The sequence below is a fragment of the Phocoena sinus genome, chromosome 13, assembly GCF_008692025.1.
Source record: "Phocoena sinus isolate mPhoSin1 chromosome 13, mPhoSin1.pri, whole genome shotgun sequence".
Taxonomy (NCBI): Eukaryota; Metazoa; Chordata; class Mammalia; order Artiodactyla; family Phocoenidae; genus Phocoena; species Phocoena sinus.
Genome location: NC_045775.1, coordinates 77,165,162 through 77,186,363, shown reverse-complemented (window position 1 = coordinate 77,186,363; position 21,202 = coordinate 77,165,162). Strand labels below are relative to the sequence as shown.

The 21,202-nt window shown below is 40.1% G+C and overlaps 1 protein-coding gene across 2 annotated transcripts; it reads left to right on the top strand.

The window, feature by feature from the left end:
* The first annotated feature begins 322 nt into the window (after positions 1 to 322).
* RNF103 (ring finger protein 103) lies at positions 323 to 20,800 on the top strand. Of its 2 annotated transcripts, XM_032652460.1 has the most exons (4): positions 323 to 1,548; positions 4,182 to 4,321; positions 13,056 to 13,171; positions 18,784 to 20,800. In XM_032652460.1, the coding sequence occupies exons 1-4, from the start codon at positions 1,323 to 1,325 to the stop codon at positions 20,357 to 20,359; spliced, it is 2,058 nt and encodes a 685-aa protein (XP_032508351.1). In that variant the 5' UTR covers positions 323 to 1,322; the 3' UTR covers positions 20,360 to 20,800. The 2 variants fall into 2 exon arrangements, with proteins under 2 accessions (XP_032508351.1, XP_032508352.1); XM_032652461.1 differs by lacking the exon at positions 13,056 to 13,171 and having other exon boundaries at positions 18,784 to 18,987.
* The last annotated feature ends 402 nt before the right edge of the window (positions 20,801 to 21,202 follow it).

The window sequence follows — 21,202 nt, the reverse complement described above, 5'->3', positions numbered from 1 at the left end:
TAAGAGGATGATTAGCTGCCCCATTTTTACCAAAAAACACACAAAGCGACACAGTCCTAACTGCAACCCTCAGACAAAATCACTTACTAAACATCTGCAGGGCAAAAGGAAAGAGAGAGGAGGAGACACTGGAGAGGCAACTTCGGGAGCGCAGAAGAGACCGCATCGAGGCTGGGGCTCCGCGCCGCTCTCCCGCCCCCAGGCTTGGGCGCCCTCTTCCTTCCCAGTACCCTCTCCTCCCCACCGCCGCCCGGCGGGCACTCCCCTTGTGGCCCCGCCCGAAGCCCCGCCCCGCAGCCGACGTCAGTTGTTATGTCTCGGTTTGGGCCGTGGCCGCCGAGGATCCTCTAGTCCCGAGGCGGCGGCAGCGGCCTCTCGCGGGGGAGGGGGCGTCGGGGACGGCGGCCGGAACCCGCGCCGCCCATCCGAGCGGGGCGAGCGCTGCGTTGGACCAGGAGGCAAGCCGGAGAGCCGCCCCGGGGAGACGTCTCGGGCCTATTTTTGCGTTTTTTTCTCCGGGACCGTCGCCTCGCGCGCCCCATTCCTTCTGCAGAGACTGCGACGCCCCCCTCCTGGGCCGGGCCGCGGTGCCCGCCAGCCTGAAAGGCGCCTCCGCCGGCCCTGAGCGAACCTGCACTCGCCGCCGCCGCCGCCGTTCCCCGCCGCGCTTCTCGTGGAGCCTTCGCGGCCGGCGGGGCCTGGGGCCTGGGCGCCGGGCGCGGCGCTGCAGCGGCCGGTCCTCCCCGCCGCTGGGCCCCGGGCCTGGCCCCCGCCGAGCACCGCACCCTCCTGACTGCCGCCGTGGGAGCCCGGCCTCAGCCCGGCCGACTCAACAGCCTCCCGGGGACCGCCGCCCCTCTGGCCCCAGCCTGCAGCCCGGCCCCCTCTTCCTTTGTGAATCTGAATGATTTTTTTGGCCCTCCCCCTCCTCCGTTGAGATTACGGTGCTAGAAGGCCGACCCCGCCACATCCCAGTGCCCCCCCGCCGGCGGAATCGGCCCTCATCTTGTTCTTACCCGCGGGGTTCTCCCCGTGCCTCTCTCCTTTCGGGGTTTAATGGGTGGACTTTTAAATTTTTTCCCCCTTATTTTTCTCGCCTCTTGACTGGAAGGCCCCCGCGCGAGGCTCTGGCGCCTCTGCCCCTGCTGGTCTGTTCCTCACCCCCGCACAGTCCACCTGCCTCCCGCCGGGGATGGCCCCGCAGTGACGGCGGCGGGCGCCGTACCCCACGCCAGGCTGGTGCCCTCGCCCACACTCCCCCAGTCTCCCCTCCTCTCCTCCGTGTTCTGAGCTCTCCGAAAAGAGCGAAGACGCAGGGGAAGATGTGGCTGAAGCTTTTTTTCTTGCTCCTCTATTTTCTGGTCCTGTTCGTCCTGGCCAGGTTTTTTGAGGCCATTGTGTGGTACGAAACTGGCATCTTTGCCACCCAGCTGGTGGATCCGGTGGCACTGAGCTTCAAGAAGCTGAAGACCATTCTGGAGTGCCGGGGGCTGGGGTACTCGGGGTTGCCCGAGAAGAAGGATGTCCGGGAACTGGTGGAAAAGTCAGGCGAGTATCGTCTCCCCGAGGGTCCCCTCCACTCGGAGGAGGGGACGACCCGTACTTCCTCGTACCTGGTGGTCCCCCAGAATGAGGCGGTACCTGGAAGGGTTAAGCAGACTACTTCCAGAGCTGCCCGGGTTTCCTTTGTCCAGGTTTTCTACCAAAAAAACAGTAAATCCCAGTTTTTGGAAGGGGCCTGGGCTGGAATTATTTGTAGGAGTGTTGGTGTGTCTTCCTAAGGTTATTTTAAAATAACAGTTTAAAGTGCAGCTTCTTAGTGTCGTTTACCAAATTGAGTGTTTTTCTCAAATTTCGGAAATGTCAACCAGTTACAAACAAATTGCAAAGCATTATTTGTCAGTTGAAATTCATAAGTATACAAGAAAAACCCCAAAACGTTCTCTGTAGATAGCAGCATTTGTCACCATAGTAATAACAAGTTACCCGGAGGGGAAAAACATCATTGGAATACTTAATATCAAAGAGGCATTTAGGCCTAGGATTTAAATTTTATTTTGTTTTTTATTTTATTTTTTCTTCCAGATTTATTGAGATATAGTTGACTTGCAGCACGGTACAAGTTTAGGGTGTACAGCATGATGTACAGCATGATTTACATACATCATGAAATGGTTATCACAGGAAGTTTAGTGGACATCCATCATGTCATATAGATACAAAATTAAATAGTAAAAAATTTTTCTAGGATTTAAATTTTAAATAATGAGTTTAAATATAGAGAAAGTGTACAGGGCACAGTATTAGCTTTTCATACTTTAAATTTGGTGAAAATGAGGTGAATATTTTTTGTGAATGCCTATCTTGTTTGTTTCGAAAGGATATTTCTGTAAGGATTTTTTTTTTAATTCTTATATCTTGGGTGTAAACTGCTTTTTCCCTTCTATGCCACAGGGGCTGCATCAGCTTAAATGGGTTGGGACATATTGATAGAATTGAGCTAAGAGATATTTAACATCTTAAAGAATGCATTTTCAATAACTGTTGGTTTTGGGGTAGGATTGGGTGAGAAATGGGCTTAATTTTTTTCACCCCTGGACAAAATATATCTTGGTTTAGATACACTTCCTGGAAGGAGAACGTACTGTAATTTGAGAAGGGCATTCTGGGTTGCTGTAGGAAGCAATTGAAACTGATAGTTGTCTTTTTTTGTTGTTTCAAGTATATCTGTCAGCTGTGTCTTTTACAAGACAATTTTTTTCCCTTATTTAGTATCTTATAGCCATGTAGTATGATAGACAAGAGTCCTAACTCCAGAGGACTTGAGCACTCAGGTATTTGCAGATTAAGGTTAAAATCACTACTGGGATAGAGGAGGGAACACTCTCTGTAAAAGTGATGCATTTTTCTTTAGAGAAAACATAAAATTGTGTGTTATTTGCATAAAATTGTGCCTCTTGTTTACTGACTGGTTTATGGTGACTTTTATTACTACCATGGCTGGCATGTAGGGTAGGGGGAATAAAGTAAAGTAGAAGATCTCTAATAAATGAACTTTCTAGGTTTAGAAGTGAAAAGTACCTAAACTGCCCCAGCCAAATCATTCTTCATGGTAAAGTAATTTGATACCACATTTTTTTTCTTGGGACTTTTATTTAGTGTTGCCTTCCTCTGGGCCTAAAAATACTTGTAACTTTGAGTGTACAAGGAGTGCACATAATATTTAAAGAATACACACAGCTCACAAAAATATGACTCAGATCACACATTTTATAGCAGAGTGGTCTTGGTATAGCAATTTAACTTTATAATTTACATATTGGTTGTGGGTGGTTTTGCTGCTGTCATGATACAGTACTTGTTTTTGCATTGTTAACATTTAAGACAAAAGTTAAAATAATTTGACGTGTTTTCTGTACTTTTTATTTGATGATACAAAGTGTAAATTTACACTGTAAATTTGTGTATGAATATGGAATTTGTTCTTCTAGGTAATCTTTTGTATCTAACCTCCAAGTCATATAAGCCCTGTTGCTATGTTACGCAGGTGGTGATAGCAAATTTTGTAAACCCATTTCTAATTCTTGTCAGTCAGAAGTATATATCGGGCTTCCCTGGTGGCGCAGTGGTTGAGAGTCCGCCTGCCGATGCAGGGGACACTGGCTCGTGCCCCGGTCCGGGAGGATCCCACGTGCCGCGGAGTGGCTGGGCCCGTGAGCCATGGCCGCTGAGCCTGCACGTCCGGAGCCTGTGCTCCGCAGCGGGAGGGGCCACAACAGTGAGAGGCCCGCATACCGCAAAAAAGAAGTATATAAATCATACTGTTTAAAAATTATTTGATGCCTGGACAAAAGCTGAATAATATTGTGATGGTTTTTGGGGCTGACATAAATTCAGTAATTTCCTAATAAATTATGTGGTGATGCCACTAGAATATAAACTCCATCAGGAGATGGATTTTTATCTGTTTTGTTCACTTTTGCCTGACACACAGAAGGTTCTTCTTACATATTTACTAAACGTGTGAGTCTTAAATAGGTGTATTCAGGTTCTACTCTTCTGTAGAGTGCAGTGAAAGTACAGTGACATAAGTTTTTAACAGTATAAAATAGAATTTATCATTGAAGTTGGGAACATGAGATTTTTGCAATCTTATTAGTGTTATTTTTTCTTTTCTTCAGGTGACCTGATGGAAGGTGAGCTTTATTCTGCACTCAAAGAAGAAGAAGCATCTGAATCTGTTTCTAGTACCAATTTCAGTGGTGAAATGCACTTCTATGAGCTTGTAGAAGACACAAAAGATGGCATCTGGCTGGTTCAGGTATTAGAAACAGTGATAGAAGTGAAATTATTTTTACCAAAATAGTAGTCACCAGCTGGTGACACTTCTGTGTGCTTGTGTCATGTTTCTTAGACATAACTCACTTCTCATAGGGAGGCTCCACTGTCCACTTAAAGAGGTTTTGCAGACCAACAAAAATGAAAATTAATTAAAGAGTGGGGGAAGGGAAGTGTCGGGGAAAGAGGGTTGACTTTTGTTAAGAATCAGCAGAAGCAAATCCATTTTAGTTGTTGGATCTGCATTATAAAGTAAGAAACATATATATATTCCTTTTATTTAGTGATTTGTACTGTTTCTCTCAGCTTTTGTTAACTCCAGTTTTTAATTCAGTTTTTAATTCATCATTTTTGTTTCTAAAGAAAGAACTATAGCCAACTTGGCGCCTATAGAGGAAGAACTATTGTGGGGAATGGTGGGGGAACTTACTACTTTGCTCATGAAATTGATGAGATTATAATTTTAAACCGTAGCTCTTATGCTATCAAAACTGTGAGATTTAATTAGCATATTAGAATTTTAGAGCTATAAAGGGCCTTAAAAATCATCTTTTATGCTTCCCAAAGTGTGGTTTATGTGCCACTCATGGTAAATGAGTGGACATACATTATCATTTGTGTATTTTTATGTAAATTAGAAAAAAATCAATATTATATTGAACATGGAATTTCATAAATATTGCTTAGGGAAAGTCTAAAGTTATTTAAATTTTTTTAAATATAAGTTCACTTAAAGTAACATATTAAGTAAATTAGCAACATGAATTCAGCTAAAATTATGATTATTGAACGAGAATCAAATCCCAGACCCCCTCATTTCTTGTCCAGTGTTCTTGTTATTTCACATTGGGGTTGGCAAAGTTTCATTCAGGGCATAAAAAACAAAATAATTGCTGCTTCATATTTCTTCCTGAGAACAATGACTGCAAAATAGGGTAGAAAAAGCTATTGAGTCCAGATACCTTATTTGCAGATCTGGTCCTGTCACTGATTTGCAATATGATTGTGGATAGATAGATTTTCTGTAGCACATGGCCTCAAATAAATACATATACACCTAAAGAAGATAGAATAGTACTATAGTCCACTGGGCTAACGGGTTGAAGTTTGGGAATTCTTCAGGTGATTGCATTGGATATCCATGACCTTTCCTTTACTTGCAACCTTCTTATTGTGTTTGACCTTTTACCCTCCAGATAATCTAATTCGGCATTTTTTAAGTCTAGCAAACAGAGAAACTGGGAGGAGGGTATGGGTATTGTCTATACATTATCCATCAAATTCTAGTTTGTGTGTTAAATTATTGGTATTGAAAAAATAAACTGTAGCATCTTTAAAGCCTTAATTTATAAATAGTTATTCTATTTCTTTTCCCAGATATTTATTTCTGATAGTTTGATCGAAGAAGACTTAATGGTTTTGGTAACTTCAATTTTATTCCTGAAACTGAACTGAATAGCCAGTCCCACTGCCCTGTGTCCTATATCTCATGTTTGTCCACACATTGAACGGTCCCATAGAGATGAATGGTAAAGATGCTGAACACCTTCCAAAGTTGGAAAAACCTATGTCAAAAGTCTGGAAATTCTTTTGGTATATAGAGTGCTGCCTATAGACTACGAACACATTCTGCTTCACTAATTAGCATTATAGTCTTGGCTTATAAATGATCTACTATTTTTCTATGTCATATTAAAGGTAAGCATGGATTAAACTCCCTTAAGATGTTACAAAATTCATACAGTTTATTCAGCAGTTAATTGTACACCAGGCTCTGGAGATATACCAGGAGCATACAACAGGCTAAGTCCTTGCCCTTTCAGGCAGCTCACATTCCAGTTGGGAGAGGGAGGCACTAACTAAATAAATATTTAATATAACATTAGTTAGTGGAAAGTGCTAAGAAGAAAAATAAGCAGGGTAAGGAGACAAGAGAGTGGCAAAGAATTCCCTGATAAGGTGATACTTGAATGAAGTGAAGAACAAGTAACGAATGGTAGTGAATGTAAACATTATAAATTCTAATCACGGAATTATTTTTCTCTGAAAATGTTTTTTTAGACTTCATAGGCATCAATAGTGAATGGTGCAGTAAGACACAATTTTTCCAGTGACCTTCAAGATTTGCACTGATCACCACTGTCTGGCTTGTGTTCCCTCGGGCCAGTGGCTTACATCTGTCAAATGGCTGGCTTGGGTTGGAAGAACAGTCTCTGGTAGGGCAACTGAGAAGATTGAGATCGAAACCTCAGTCACAGTGCCTTCAGCACTCTGAACTCGCTAGCTAAGCTAATCAGCACAGACACTTTGGTTTAAGCTCCTAAGAGAGGGCCATGTTGTTTTGTTTTTTAATTGAAAATATCTTCTCAAAACAGAAGAGAAATACTCTCAGTTGCTTGTCATTCTTTCAGCTCAGATTATATTTATCTCATCTCTTGTGAAGGATAACATTCAAGAATTCAGTTTTGTTTTTTTTAGATGTTGGGGGTAGGAGTTTATTAATTTATTTTATTTATTTTTGCTGTGTGGGTCTTCATTTCTGTGCAAGGGCTTTCTCTAGTTGTGGCAAGCGGGGGCCACTCTTCATCGCGGTGCGCGGGCCTCTCACTGTCACAGCCTCTCTTGTGGCGGAGCACAGGCTCCAGACGCGCAGGCTCAGTAATTGTGGCCCACGGGCCCAGTTGCTCCGCGGCATGTGGGATCCTCCCAGACCAGGGCTCGAACCCGTGTCCCCTGCATTAGCAGGCAGATTCTCAACCACTGTGCCACCAGGGAAGCCCAAGAATTCAGTTTTTAACAGTTTGAATTATCATTCTTTTCTGTTTGTTTTAAAAGAAGCTGACTCATTTCAATTTGCTCTATCATTGTCGTTTTTTTTTAATCTGTGAGGATGCATAGTTCCCAAACAATTCAATCTTCTTCATATTGCATTTATTTTAGGTATCCTGGATAAGAATATTTAAGCACATCAAAGTTCTTTCCTCTTTTTCTCCCAGGTTTCCAATATCATTTTCTTACTCAGATGAATTATACACTCAGATGAATACCTAACTCTCAGGTAGCATATAACTGATAATTAGCACTTTAGACTTTATATGTCATTGAAAGGATGTCTAGATTTACTGATTTGGGGAAAATGTGACTTTAATAAATGGGTTTATGACTTAGCTATTCCATCACTTGGTCAGTTCATTATTTTTCTGGAATGGGTTGGTAATAATAAAAGATAATCCAGGTTGATTATCTTTTTTGGTGACACTGCATGTGGAATGACACTACAAAAGGAAACATGACTTTCTATAATTTAATTAATTCATCCTATATCCCTTATGATTTCTATCTTCTCAGTAACTCATGAGTTTATTTTCTGAATAATACATGTTAATGGTCTTCATATCTTTCTCCTCTTTTAAGATGTATTACTGCTCATGAATTATCCTTACATTAAAGCAGAGTGTTAGCACACTTCTTTTCATGTGAAGCTTTTTCATGTCTCTCCTGTATTCTCTGTAATATGAGGTGGAAAGAACTAATTTTAGTTTCTAAGGCAGCAACACATATGGGACATCTTTAGCAACAATACACTGTAATCCATGAAAGAACCAAGTCATCTTTTTTCTCTCACTTCTTTCTAACATTCTAAGTTTTCCTGCTTTGTTCCTAACCTGACCTCATATCTTTCATTAGCTCTTTATTTCCAGTTTTGTGGATTCTTTGATTCTGCTGCCTACCAATCTTTTTAGCCTCACAAATAGAAGTTACTTTTCTTTCAAAAGATTCTTGGTCAGGCCTTTTTTTGTTTTTTTGTTTTTTTTGGCTGTGTTGAATCTTTGTTGCTGCACGCGGGCTTTCTCTAATTGTGGTGAGCAGGGGCTACTCTTCGCTGCGGTGCGTGGGCTTCTCATTGTGGTGGCTTCTCTTGTTGCGGAGCATGGGCTCTAGGCACGAGGGCTTCAGTGGTTGCAGCACGCGGGCTCAGTAGTTGCGGCACACAGGCGTTAGATCACAGGCTCGGTAGTTATGGTGCATGGGTTTAGTTGCCCCACGGCATGTGAGATCTTCCCGGACCAGGAATCGAACCTGTGTCCCCTGCCTTGGCAGGTGGATTCCACTGTGCCACCAGGGAAGTCCCAGTAGATAGGCTTTTGAAATGGAAAAGTTAGTGTACATTGTGGAGTTTATGGATTTATCCTTATCTTAACATTTCTATTTCTACATTTTGACTTTTGTTCAAAGAAGTTCAAAGAGGGACTGTCCTATCTGTTCTCTGCTGGCTTTGTCACATTATAAGGAATTTAACATCAGTGGAATTGAGGTAGCAGTGAAAAGCATCATATGATTTAAAGTAAAGCTTTAGGTCAATATTTACTGAAGTATTATGTTAATACGGTTCCTGTTTGGCTGAAAAGAGTTACTAGCTGTTTTAACACTTGTTTATTTTTTACTCCTAGACAGTAGTTTTGTTCAGGGAGGTTCTAAGTTATTTATTCCTCTCTTGACACTATGCTAAAGGTGAAATACTTGGCAAGCCATCTTATCCTTTATTTTGTATTGGTGAAGAGCTTTTATTTGTGTTTACTCAAAGAAAGCTAGTGAGGCTACCAAAGAAATAATTAAATGCTGTTGAATTTTGTTTTTGTCAATTACTCATCTTCACTTTTAATGATTTTATACAATTTGCATATATATATTTAGGTTGGTCTATGATTTTTTTTTTTTTTGGCCATGCCGTGCAGCATGCAGGATCTTAGTTCCCCGACTGGGGATCGAACCCATGCCCCCTGCAGTGGAATCGCAGAGTCTTAACCACTGGACCTCTGGGGAAGTCCCTGTGGTCTATGATTTTGAAAGTAGAAACTCGCTGTTCTAATGAAATATTGAGAGATGCAGAAAAATATTTTAGCTCTACACTCCTTTTATATGGAGTTATGTTATTTAATTTAGCCTCCATGTTGTTGTATGGGGATTAACAATATTAAAAGGGAAATGACAGATGTTCTGATTAGTAATAAAACCCACCTCTAAAAAATAGGCGAAAGTGTGTGGGTTTTTTCTTATACCAGTGTAACACATGTGGAAGGGAGTAAGCAATAACCTGAGGCCCAGTTTTTCTTTGTAAGTTTAACTGGACTACACAAGACTGACATCAGAAAATATGGCAACTTAGCATCTCACACTGTCCAACTCAGTTCCTTCCAGTGCTGTGCTGGAGCCAGCTCAAACTGCTTCATGAAGGGCGATTGTTAACATCCCGTTCCAACTCCACAGTTAGAGATGTCACGTTGGTAACTTGAAATCAGCCATGTGGGAGTGTTTACACCAAGGAAATAAGTAAATGATAGAAATCAGAGCTTCTGTTTTCTTCTAGACAGCTAGTTGTTAAACATTTACCAGCAAACCACTGGTTTCATCCATTCATCCAACCATCCAACAAATATTTATTGAAATTTAATGTGTGCCAGCTGAACCTGTGATAAGGGCAAAAAAGACGAATAACCTACAGTCTGTGCCGTAAGACAGCTCACAGCTTGGTTTACTAAAATGTGTGGGCCAGTAAAAACTCTTAGCATAGATTACCTTTTCCAGCTAAGTTAGATGGTCTGTGATGGTGCTACCATCTTGAGAGATCCTAAAGAGCTATTAGACGATAAAGTAGAAACCAGGAAAATTAGTACTAGGAAAAACCTAGTCGTTTTTTTTTCCTGAAAAAAGTGTATTTTTAAATACACTGAACTGGAAGTCTTTGTGTGTGACTGGGGTCAAGAACATTGATGTGCAGTTGCATAGCCAGGTACTAGTTACGCTAATGTTTGTCGGAAAGCATCCCAGACGACAGGTTGCTGGGAAAGGGACTTGCATTATAACAGAAATCGGAAACTTGGAGCCTTTAGAGAACCTATGTAATCAGAAGTAAGAGAATGAGTTACTAAACCATAAAAAGCTGAAATAGTTTAATTCAACATAAATATTTAATAAGTGCCCACCTGACTTAGGCACCATGCTAGCTGCAGGGAAAACAATGGTGAGCAAGTGTAGGGTTGCTGGTTAGAGAGGCAGATACCCTGGGAAGGGGGATGGAAAGATTGCTTCACTGCTCGCCTCTGTTGCCAGGTCCGTTCCACACTTGAGACTTGGTACTCAGGCTGTACTTTCATCTAGTTTTTTCTAGTCTCTGAGAATATTCCCCACAGAGAATGCAACATCCTTCGTGAACTGCAGGGGAATATGTTTCCCGTTTCACCACCAGAGTGAATGCCATTCAGAATCACTGTGTGTGCTTTTGGATGTGAGCTATAGCTTGGAAACTGTTACTGATGTGACACAGTAGTAATAGGCTTAGAGTATTTTGTTGTGCCATGTGACAAGCCAGATGAGTTATTTTGTTAAAACGTTTTTAGTGGTTGTTTAATTTGGCCTCCACGAAATTTAATTTGTGCTAAACCTTCAGTTGAATAATATAACTATATAGGACGTTGGATAAAGCAATTTCTAATGGCGTAAATATAACTAAAGAGTCAAATAAAATGCTTTCATGCAATGCCTAAGGGATTTTTCATTTTTGTGTGGTTCTCTTCGTCAGGAATCATTAAACTCTTCAAAGCAAATGTTGGAATAGCTTGCTGAATAAATAAGGCCCTGGAGTTAAACATTGTCATGTACCTGCCTCAGAGATATTCACCACCTCTCTTCACACACTTTTGTTGTCTTTCCTATAAGCAGGGGTGCCTGGAACAACCCCCTCATTCCTGCTTCCTTTCTTAGCATTGGATGACTGTGCAGTGATCAGGATCTTCCCTGAAAGATGCCCCTAGACTGAGGCCCAAATCCTATATTGATGAAAGCAGCCGCCTGATTACCCCCTTGACACAGTGTCATTATGAGTACAGACCTGAAGTGTTTGGGTTATTTGCGGCCTTGATCAGGAAATAGGAGTGAAAGGGGAGTTATTTTAAAAAAACAGGGCAAAGACCAGGGAGTATAGCGATATGATTTTACAGAGATTTCTTAATCCTTCTGAGTAATCTGAAAAATAAGTTCAAGATTTCTTTGGTTACTTGATGGAAGAAAGAACTACCATATTGACTCTTCAGTGGCAGGAAAAGAAAAACAGAAGAGAAGAGAAAAGCCTGCCTTGCTTCATCTCCCTTATTCTTCAGATAAAATTTATAAAGTACTTTTAGACAATGGAAAAATGTGGAAGCTAGGAACTTACTGGGTAATGTAACCTGTGTGAACCTCCTCAGAAAGCACTTTCACCTGCTAAGACCATGGCCTCAAATTGCTCTCCTCCTGGTTACCTCAACCGCCTGAGCATTTTAATAACATGTGCCTCCCTCATTAAGGCCATTTATTTTCACTTAAAAGTACTATCAGAACCATTTGTTCAGTGCCCTAAATTTTATATTTGTGTATGTATTTATTAAGCCTCAAAGTTATGTTACAAAGTGTTACATACCTGTGTGTGTCTCTGTAGGTATGAGGATGATAGTATCAATGATATATGGCAAAGGTTATTGGACAGTAATCTGTTGGCACATAAAGTGAACTTTAAGTCACTTGTCACCACCACACACTTTCTCTCCTCCTGCTGCCCTTGAAATTTGTTAGACTTCCCAGCAGAGAGACCAGAGATGAGGTACTTGCACCAACTCTTGCCTCTCCCAGGCACTCATTGCACGCACTCACCTGGGATTTCACTTCCTGGAGGCTTTGTGAACGTGAAAAATGGCCCTTCCTTCTAGAGAGTTTTAGAGGCCCCCGGAGTATTGTGCTGTAATTTTGAATTAAATAGTATCAGTAATATAGCATTCATGAAAATAAACTTGGCCTGTATACCCTGGGCTTAAAATAAATCAAACAGATGGGTTCATGAAGACATAGGACACTTTTGGATTTCCTTTAATTTCCCATTTAGTTATTTTTGTTTTTAATATATACTTTTTGTTTGTTTTTTACTGGTATCTCTATTCATTAAATCAGGAAGACAAGGAATAAAGGGAAAAGGTATTAACAATTAGAAAGTCTGAGAAAAGTCATTGCATATTTTGAAGGTTAATCTACGTTTAAAAAAAAGTTTTTTCTTCCCCCAATCCTAACTGTTCGAAAGCTATTTGCAAATTGGAAGTTAGAAGTTCAAGAATGTAGGATTTATTAATGGTAATTTTTTAATATGTTAGAACCTTTCGTGATTGTTAAGAAAATGCCATAGTAGGTAGTATATTGTTTTAGTCAAGCATAGTTTAATAGAAAACATGTGTTTGACTCTTGGCTCCATAATTACACTTTTAAAAAAGTGAAATTTGAACTCGTTGAACCCACATGTGGTAATTTTAGTAAGCTTTATTTGGGTTATTTAAAATTTTCTTTTTAGAGCAGAGAAATGACTCCAAGGGCCATTTTCTTCCTGTGTAAGTTAATTCTAGAGGATAAGCCACATGGAGGCGAATGTGGCCAGCTTTTTAATATGGTTTTGACTCCCCTTCTGCATAACTACCACAGAGTGTGAGAGTTTAATGTACTGTATTCAGTGTTTTAAATCTTTTCCAGTTGGACAGTTGCTCCTTTTACAGAATTGCAGTGATAATATGATGACATAGTAAACAAGACCTAGGAACAGAATATGTTTTTTTCAAAAAAAGTAAAGTTATAGGTGTAAATGGTGGGTTTGACTCCATTTTAGGTGATTAAAGTATCTGTTTTTCTTTTGGGGGGAATAGGTTATAGCAAATGACAGAAGTCCTTTGGTGGGTAAAATCCACTGGGAGAAAATGGTGAAAAAGGTGTCAAGATTTGGAATACGTACAGGCACGTTTAACTGCTCCAGTGACCCCAGGTAAGTTGATTGGGCAATTCCTAGAATTTGAGTTCTGACCAGAATTTTTTGAATGTGATAAAGACAGTGGTATTAGAAGCCTGTTGAAACTGAAAGTTCATTAGCGTGTTTAGCACGTTGTTAGCTACACAGGTATCTGATGAATAGTTTCTGATAACTGGCAGTTACTTACTTTCTCTCTGAGCTCTCTTTCTGTCTGGTTCTTCTATGTTGTTTCTAACGGGGGTGACTCTTTAGAGTATGTCTTCGGTCTTTTTTGTTTCAATTTTACTTCCCAAAGAGACTTCAGTACATTGATGGCTTTAGGTGACACCTTTGTGCTGATCTAAATCTCCTTTCATGATTCGGACCTCTCGTTTGCATTTTGACACTCGTTTCCATTTGCCATACGAGTACCCCAGATAGACTCTGTTCCCTAAACCTGGTATTCAAATTCATATTCATCTTTTTTTTAGTAAACCATGTGCCCTTTCTGCCTTTTCTTTTTCTGTCCTTTACTATTTTTTTTTTCCATTTTCTCAGACAAAAATCTTTGCAGGCATTTTTGATTTTCTTTTTGTCATCATCTCCAGTATTTAGTCTGTCACATTATTTCTTGTTTCATTATTCCATTGTTTCTTCTTTGAAATGCGTTTTATTTCAATTTCTAGTTCCTCCAAGTTATGACTTGAATTCACTCGTTCATTTAATTATCCATTCAGTAAACATTTAATAAAAGATTAGTTGGACTTCCCTGGTGGCACAGTGGTTAAGAATCCGCCTGCCAGTGCAGGGGACCACAGGTTCGGGCCCTGATCCGGGAAGATCCCACATGCCACGGAGCAACTAAGCCCGTGCGCCACAACTACTGAGCCCGCGTGCCACAACTACGGAAGCCCGTGCGCCTAGAGCCCGTGCTGCACAACAAGAGAAGCCACTGCAGTGAGAAGCCCGCACACCACAATGAGTAGCCCCAGCTCAATGCAACTAGAGGAAGCCCACGTGCAAAGACCCAACACAGCCAAATATAAATAAATAAATAAATAAATTTAAAAGAAAAAGATTAGCACGTACAGCATGTTCTGTTCAGTGCTGAGGACGGGGCATATGATATGTATGGAGAAGCCCCCACGTTAGGTAGTTTCTGATGTAGGTAGATATGCCCGGCTTACCTATGTCCGTTATATGTGGTCACAATGGGAGACCCATTCGCTGTAGAAAACCCTCCTCCACCACTGCTTCACCTCAGATTCTCCTGCCCTTCTCCTTCAGGCTTACGTTTGCTTCGATTTTCCTCACTGTTCTTGTTTTGCTCACTTGTAGTGTAGGCTGAGATGTGTGGTAGGAGGACTTCTTAAACGTTGGGGATAAGAAGGGAACTTGTGTCTCCTGACTCACATTTAGTCTCCTCATTTACCCACAAAGCTCCCATTTTCATCTTCAGCACAGAACCTTGATCATATTCTAATGCCTTTGGTTGAAATGTCCAAGATAGCGTAAGTGTTCATGTTCTTATGAAAAGGAAATCATTCTTATTTCTGTCTTGTGTTTACCGAAGACAGTGGCATTTGGTCCTATTCCATCATTCCCAGACGGTCTAAGTGAAAGATCTTTTTCTCTCCCACTGGTGATTGCAATACCAGAAAAAATGATAGTTCTGATGTTTTGATTTTCTTTCAGATAACGCCAAGTCAGTATTACCATCACCGATTTATTGAAAAATATTCAGAACTTACTTTTTTAATGAATAAACTAAATAATACATTTTAAACACTAACTTATAAATATATTAGAAAATACCAAGTAAGTACAAAAATATAAAGGTCAAACACATTTCAGTCTAACGTAAGTTCTTAAATAACAATAGAGGATTCAAAATGAAACTAAGCATGACATAAAGTGAAGATGATCTATTCAGCATGAAAAACTGAAGGCAATAGTAGAATTGATTTTTAATGTAATCTTATAAAGCAAAATGCATCAGAAGTGTCATAATTGAGTCCAGTGGACTTTAGCGCAAATTTTTCTAGCTTTTCTTTTGAAAAGCCCTTTTTGATTCTATACCAGCTGAGGAACGGTGAAGAGATACATATAATCTACCTCCAAGTTTTCTCTAAATCCTTCATCTTCGTCTTCAGATAATCCCACCTCTTATTTATGACCGAAGAGACCTTTTTTGAGCAACTTTTTGCTTTTTTGTTGACTGCAGCTATAATTTTTTGTTATTAAACAAGCACTTTTACGTCATCTTAGTTTTATCACAAAGATGAAGATCTTGATGCAGAGTTACTTATATCAGTTTCAGTATCGTCATGTTGGTTTCCTTTGATTTGGAAAGTCTTCCAACTAGAGTAAGAACTATTCTTGTCATAGATGCTGTGCTTAATCAGGGTCATTTTTTTCCTTTTTTTTGAGGATTATGGAGATGCAGAAGAACAAAATAGGGAGATGATAGAAAAGCGTGTTTAGAATGTCAATGCAGGGTGTAACTGGGCAGAGAATAGTGCTCTTCAGCAAGCAAGCATTTTAATATGTTGAATAATTCAGTCATCATCTTGATCTCAGGTTTTTAAAAACAGCAAAACTCTCTACTCTGCTGCCTATGCTGCTTTCTTTGACTGTAGTTCCTTCTCTTGGGTGGCCTCCAGGACAGCCTCCTCTGATGTGCTGGCCCCATTGTATCGTAGTATTTTCCTGGCCTGTTTTGCTCCCCTTAAGAACACTCAGGACCTCCACTCTGTACAGTACCTGACTCTGTCCATGGCAGCAGTTTCCACTTCTTTCCCACACAGCCATCTTGCCTGGCCCCAGTTCCTCGAATTCCCCAACCCAGTGATCTATCTCAGGGGCCTTTACCCCGTCAGGTCTATTCTCTACTCTTTTTCTCCCCCCACCTTTGGAGAAAGAAGGAAGTGACGTGGGATATGTATCGGGAGGTTGGAGAGGCGGGGCAGAGATAGTAAAGAGTGGGATGGCACGGGAATTACAGGAGCTGAGTGATAAATGGGCCGGGAGGGCTTATGGTGAAAGAATCAGGGATGCGTGCCCATGGGCTAAGCAGGGAAAAGAAAGTAAAGGGAAGATTGGTGAGCAGGACAGGAAGGCCAAGGAGACCAATGACCTTGTCTGAAGAAACAGCATTTTATGAACAGAATACCAAGGTTTCTTTTTAAATATAGTATGCCTTATCAGAAGCTGGAGTCCCAAAACTCACTAGCTATGTTTTTTTTTTTTTAATCATTTTTAGTCTTCAGATTCTCTAAGAGATCTCAAAAGGTTTACTTTAAGAACTAGAGGATATTTTCGTGGTGTCATCATTGAACTTATTCAGACCTTTAAAGAGGTTTTTTAAATTGGCAGTAAAAAGTTTTTATATTGATATGAGCATTAGTCTTTTCTGTCTAACAGTGGGGTTTTAAAATTAATATGGTGTACTTTATTTGTGTGTTGGATTCCAAGTCTGGAAAACATGATTTAATTTGAAAGATATATGATGACATACAAAATTTTATTGTCCTGGGTACTCTTAAATTCTTGTGAAATGATAAACCTTAAAACTGTCCCTGAGTTCTGAACTGAAAAGAAAGTACATAGTACATTTGTTTTCTTCCATGAAGAAATGTATGCACTAAGGTAAGACTTGGCTTGTTTTACACAGTAAAATTTTCTGTTTGAAAGACTGTCATTTAATTTATGACACAAATCAGAAGCCCAATATTCTCTGAGGTGGTTATACAAAGATGAACAGGATGACCAAGAGTAGAAATGTGTCATCCCCAGTATCCTATGCAATTAAAAAAGTAAAGCTAGTTAGACATTTAAGATGTGAACAAGGAGGGCTTCCCTGGTGGCACAGTGGTTGAGAGTCCGCCTGCCGATGCAGGGGACACGGGTTCGTGCCCCGGTCCAGGAAGATCCCACATGCCGCGGAGCGGCTGGGCCCGTGAGCCACGGCCGCTGAGCCTGCGCGTCCGGAGCCTGTGCTCCACAATGGGAGAGGCCTCAACAGTGAGAGGCCCGTGTACCGAAAAAAAAAAAAAAAAAAAAGATGTGAACAAGGCAACTATCTATATGTAGTTGACTTGTTGTTTTGGGGGGAGGGTGGTGGAAATGGCATTCATGTCAGTGAACTATTACTTTGCATTGGACAAATACACTGTTACAGAATAGAAGATACTTTATTTTGTCGGAGTATCTAATTCTTAACCCGTTTCAATTAAAGCAATATTGACATTAATGGTATCTATCTTGTTAAGGAAGTAAATCAACTCAACAAGAAGCTGGGTTGTAGTCTTTGATCCTGAGTCACCCAGATAGTTTCCCAGAGTTGTTACTAACCTTGTCTTTGTGACATAACATGTTGTCTTCGCTTATCTTAAATTATATCACAAAATTCCTGAGATAAAATTAATTGTACTATCATCATAAAACCATATGCCACGTACGTCAAGACTTCTATCTTAATCTGATCATATAAATGTATAATATGCTTATTTAATTTAATAAAATATAATCCATACTTTAAAGTAAAGCATAACATTTATGATTTTTTTCCCTTTTGCGGTATGCGGGCCTCCCACTGCCACGCCTCCCCCCCCACTGCGATAACATTTGTGATTTTTACATCAGTATTCTGAATAGCAAAATTAAAAATTAAACATTTATTACCATCCACTTACAAATCTGTAGTGAACAAAATGTATCCACATGGTAGATTTTCTTTTTTCCAACTTTACTGAGGTAAATTTATATATTGTAAAACTCCACATGGTAGGTTTTTAGAAAAAAACTTTTTTGTTTTTAAAGGAAATTGTTTCTCTGATTATCTCTCCAAATACCCCTCTTCATGGTCCTCATTAAAGAGATGAGAGAGTACAGAAAAATATAGGACTTGCTCTTTTCTAGGTGAGCCTTCGTGCAGATTACTTTAGGCCAGTGCTTGTGTGTGTCAGGCACTGTGGTGGGTGCTTGGGTTAATAAGTGGGTACAGCATGGCTCCTACCCTCAGGAGCTTGGCATTCAAGTCAGGGACTCAGCATATAAGATAATCTGTTTCCTTCTCTCTTCTTTGCCCACCTGAATCTAACCATCCTTCGAGAGCTAGTTCAATTCCCAAACTTTTCATGAAATCTGCACCAGCCCAAACTCCCAATGATTTTTTGAACTTCCTTTACATTATTTAGTAATAGAATATATACAGTTTTATACTTTTGTCTCCTTAATAGGGTTTTAAATTCTTTGTGAACAGGAATTATTTTCCTATTATCTTTAGGATCTTATTAGCCCATAATGCATTAGTAGTTTCATAGTAGATGCTGGAAGTACTTGCCGATTCTCTTGACTCTAAGGCTTTTCAAGCTACACTTTTCTTTAAAAAAAAAAAAGAAAGAAAAGAAACAGAGATACAAACGAAAAATATGATAAAAAGAGAGCTTGCTTTTCCTCTTATACAACTGCCAGGTATTGGTGCTACTTTTGACTGTTTACAGGTAATTTGTTTTTGGGGAGAGGGTATCTTTCAAGTGCTAAGGAAATGTGTCAGGGAAAAGACAAACTGTTTGCACAACAGTGAAGATAAGCAAGCTAGCTCATTTAGCGGCCTAGCTATTTACTTGCAGTCTCCTCTCTTACAGATACTGCAGGAGAAGAGGCTGGGTACGATCCACACTCATTATGTCTGTTCCACAAACAAGCACTTCTAAAGGGAAAGTCATGCTTAAAGAATACAGTGGGCGCAAGATTGACGTAGAGCACATTTTTAAGTGGATAACTGCTCATGCAGCTTCACGGATCAAAACCATTTATAATGCTGAACGTTTGAAAGAAGAATGGAATAAAAGTGATCAATACTGGGTAAAAATATACCTATTTGCAAACCTTGACCAACCCCCAGCTTTCTTCTCTGCACTAAGCATAAAGTTTACTGGAAGGGTTGAGTTTATTTTTGTAAATGTGGAAAATTGGGACAACAAGAGTTATATGACAGATATTGGTGTGTATAACATGCCATCATACATACTTAGAACTCCTGAAGGAATTTACAGGTATGGAAACCACACAGGCGAATTTATATCCCTTCAGGCCATGGATTCATTTTTGCGCTCAGTACAACCTGAAGTAAATGATTTGTTTGTTTTGAGCTTGGTTCTAGTTAATCTTATGGCTTGGATGGACTTATTTATCACACAAGGAGCTACCATAAAACGATTTGTGGTTCTCATAAGCACTTTAGGGACATATAATTCTCTATTAATTATTTCCTGGCTACCGGTGTTGGGCTTTTTACAGCTCCCTTACTTAGATAGCTTTTATGAGTATAGCTTAAAATTGTTGAGATATTCCAATACAACCATGCTGGCCTCATGGGTCAGGGCAGACTGGATGTTTTATTCTTCACACCCAGCCTTGTTTCTTAGTACATACCTTGGACATGGTTTACTAGTCGATTACTTTGAAAAGAAGAGACGGCGCAACAACAACAATGATGAAGTCAATGCCAATAACTTAGAGTGGTTGTCAAGTCTGTGGGACTGGTACACCAGCTACCTCTTCCACCCGATTGCTTCTTTTCAGAACTTCCCTGTAGAATCTGATTGGGACGAAGACCCCGACTTGTTCTTGGAGCGATTAGCTTTCCCTGACCTTTGGCTTCACCCTCTGATACCAACTGATTATATTAAAAACTTGCCAGTGTGGCGATTTAAATGCCTTGGAGTCCAGTCTGAAGAGGAAATGTTGGAAGGTCCTCAAGATACTGAAAATGACTCAGACAGTGAGAGCATAGACACTTTTAGCAGCGAGAAGGAAGTATTTGAAGATAAACAAAACGTGGTTCACAATTCTCCAGGAAGAGCAAGTCACTGTGATCCTGAGGCTTGTTCATGTGCCAATAAATATTGTCAGACCAGCCCTTATGCAAGGAAGGGGCGGTCACATGGATCATATAGCACTAATGAAGACATGGAACCTGATTGGTTAACTTGGCCTACTGATATGCTGCATTGTACTGAATGTGTTGTTTGCCTAGAGAATTTTGAAAATGGATGTTTGCTAATGGGGTTGCCCTGTGGTCACGTGTTCCATCAGAATTGCATCGTGATGTGGTTGGCTGGGGGCCGACACTGTTGTCCTGTTTGCCGGTGGCCTTCTTACAAAAAAAAGCAGCCATATGCACACCACCAGCCCTTGTCAAATGATGTCCCATCTTAACACGTGCAATTTGTCCTTTATAAGCTTTGCGTATCCTACAGCTTGCCTTTTTAATGTTAGTCACCAAGTTTTTGTGGTTTGACGTTTAATTTAATGTTAGTGCAGTGACAGGAAATACACATTTTGCTAACGTTGATGACAATTATTTGGTTGCCTCGTGTGTCAATATGAATGCATACTTAAATGTAAAAATTTTTATTTACAACATTGGAAATTCGGAAGTTAATGTCTTTTTGTAAGCACAAAAGAAGTATGATAGAAATTTATCCTAGCAAGACTTTACAAGGTAGGGCCAAATTCTAACGGAATTGAGGGAGTTTCTTATCCTAAGTGTTTCCTCCCTTTTTACAATCTGTGTCCAGCATCTCTTGGTTAAATAATGTATGCTCTGAGACATGAAATTAAAACAGACCTATGAAATAAATTATTTTAAAACCAGAAGATTACAGCTTTTTTAAAATTGTTTTTGATAAGGTGGCTGAGTGCTAAAAGTGTTTTGCTGGTTTGTTAATTTCACAGGTAAGTCAAATATGATTCTTGACTCGTGGGGGTAAAAACAAGACAAATTACGTTGCTGTCCCTAGCCAGAGGTGATGTTAGCTTTGGTTAGCTTTGATGGGAAGGAATTTCATGAGGGGCTTTTTTTAAAGTATTAAATCATTTACGAGTATATTCATGTACATAAAATCAACTACAGCATATTGGCCACACATAGATTACTTTATATTTTTCCTGACTTTTTATCTTGAAAAAATTTTTCACTATAGAAAGGTGGAAACATAGTACAATGAACATTCATTTCTCTAATTCACCAGGTGTTTACATTTTGTTATATTTGCTTTA

Bases quoted from the DNA above. Each gene is read 5' to 3' on its own strand.
- RNF103 (XM_032652460.1), top strand. From the start codon at position 1,323: ATGTGGCTGAAGCTTTTTTTCTTGCTCCTCTATTTTCTGGTCCTGTTC. The intron at 4,322-13,055 runs GTATTAGAAACA...TGGGGGGAATAG, and splicing joins ATGGCATCTGGCTGGTTCAG to GTTATAGCAAATGACAGAAG. The intron at 13,172-18,783 runs GTAAGTTGATTG...CCTCTCTTACAG, and splicing joins AACTGCTCCAGTGACCCCAG to ATACTGCAGGAGAAGAGGCT.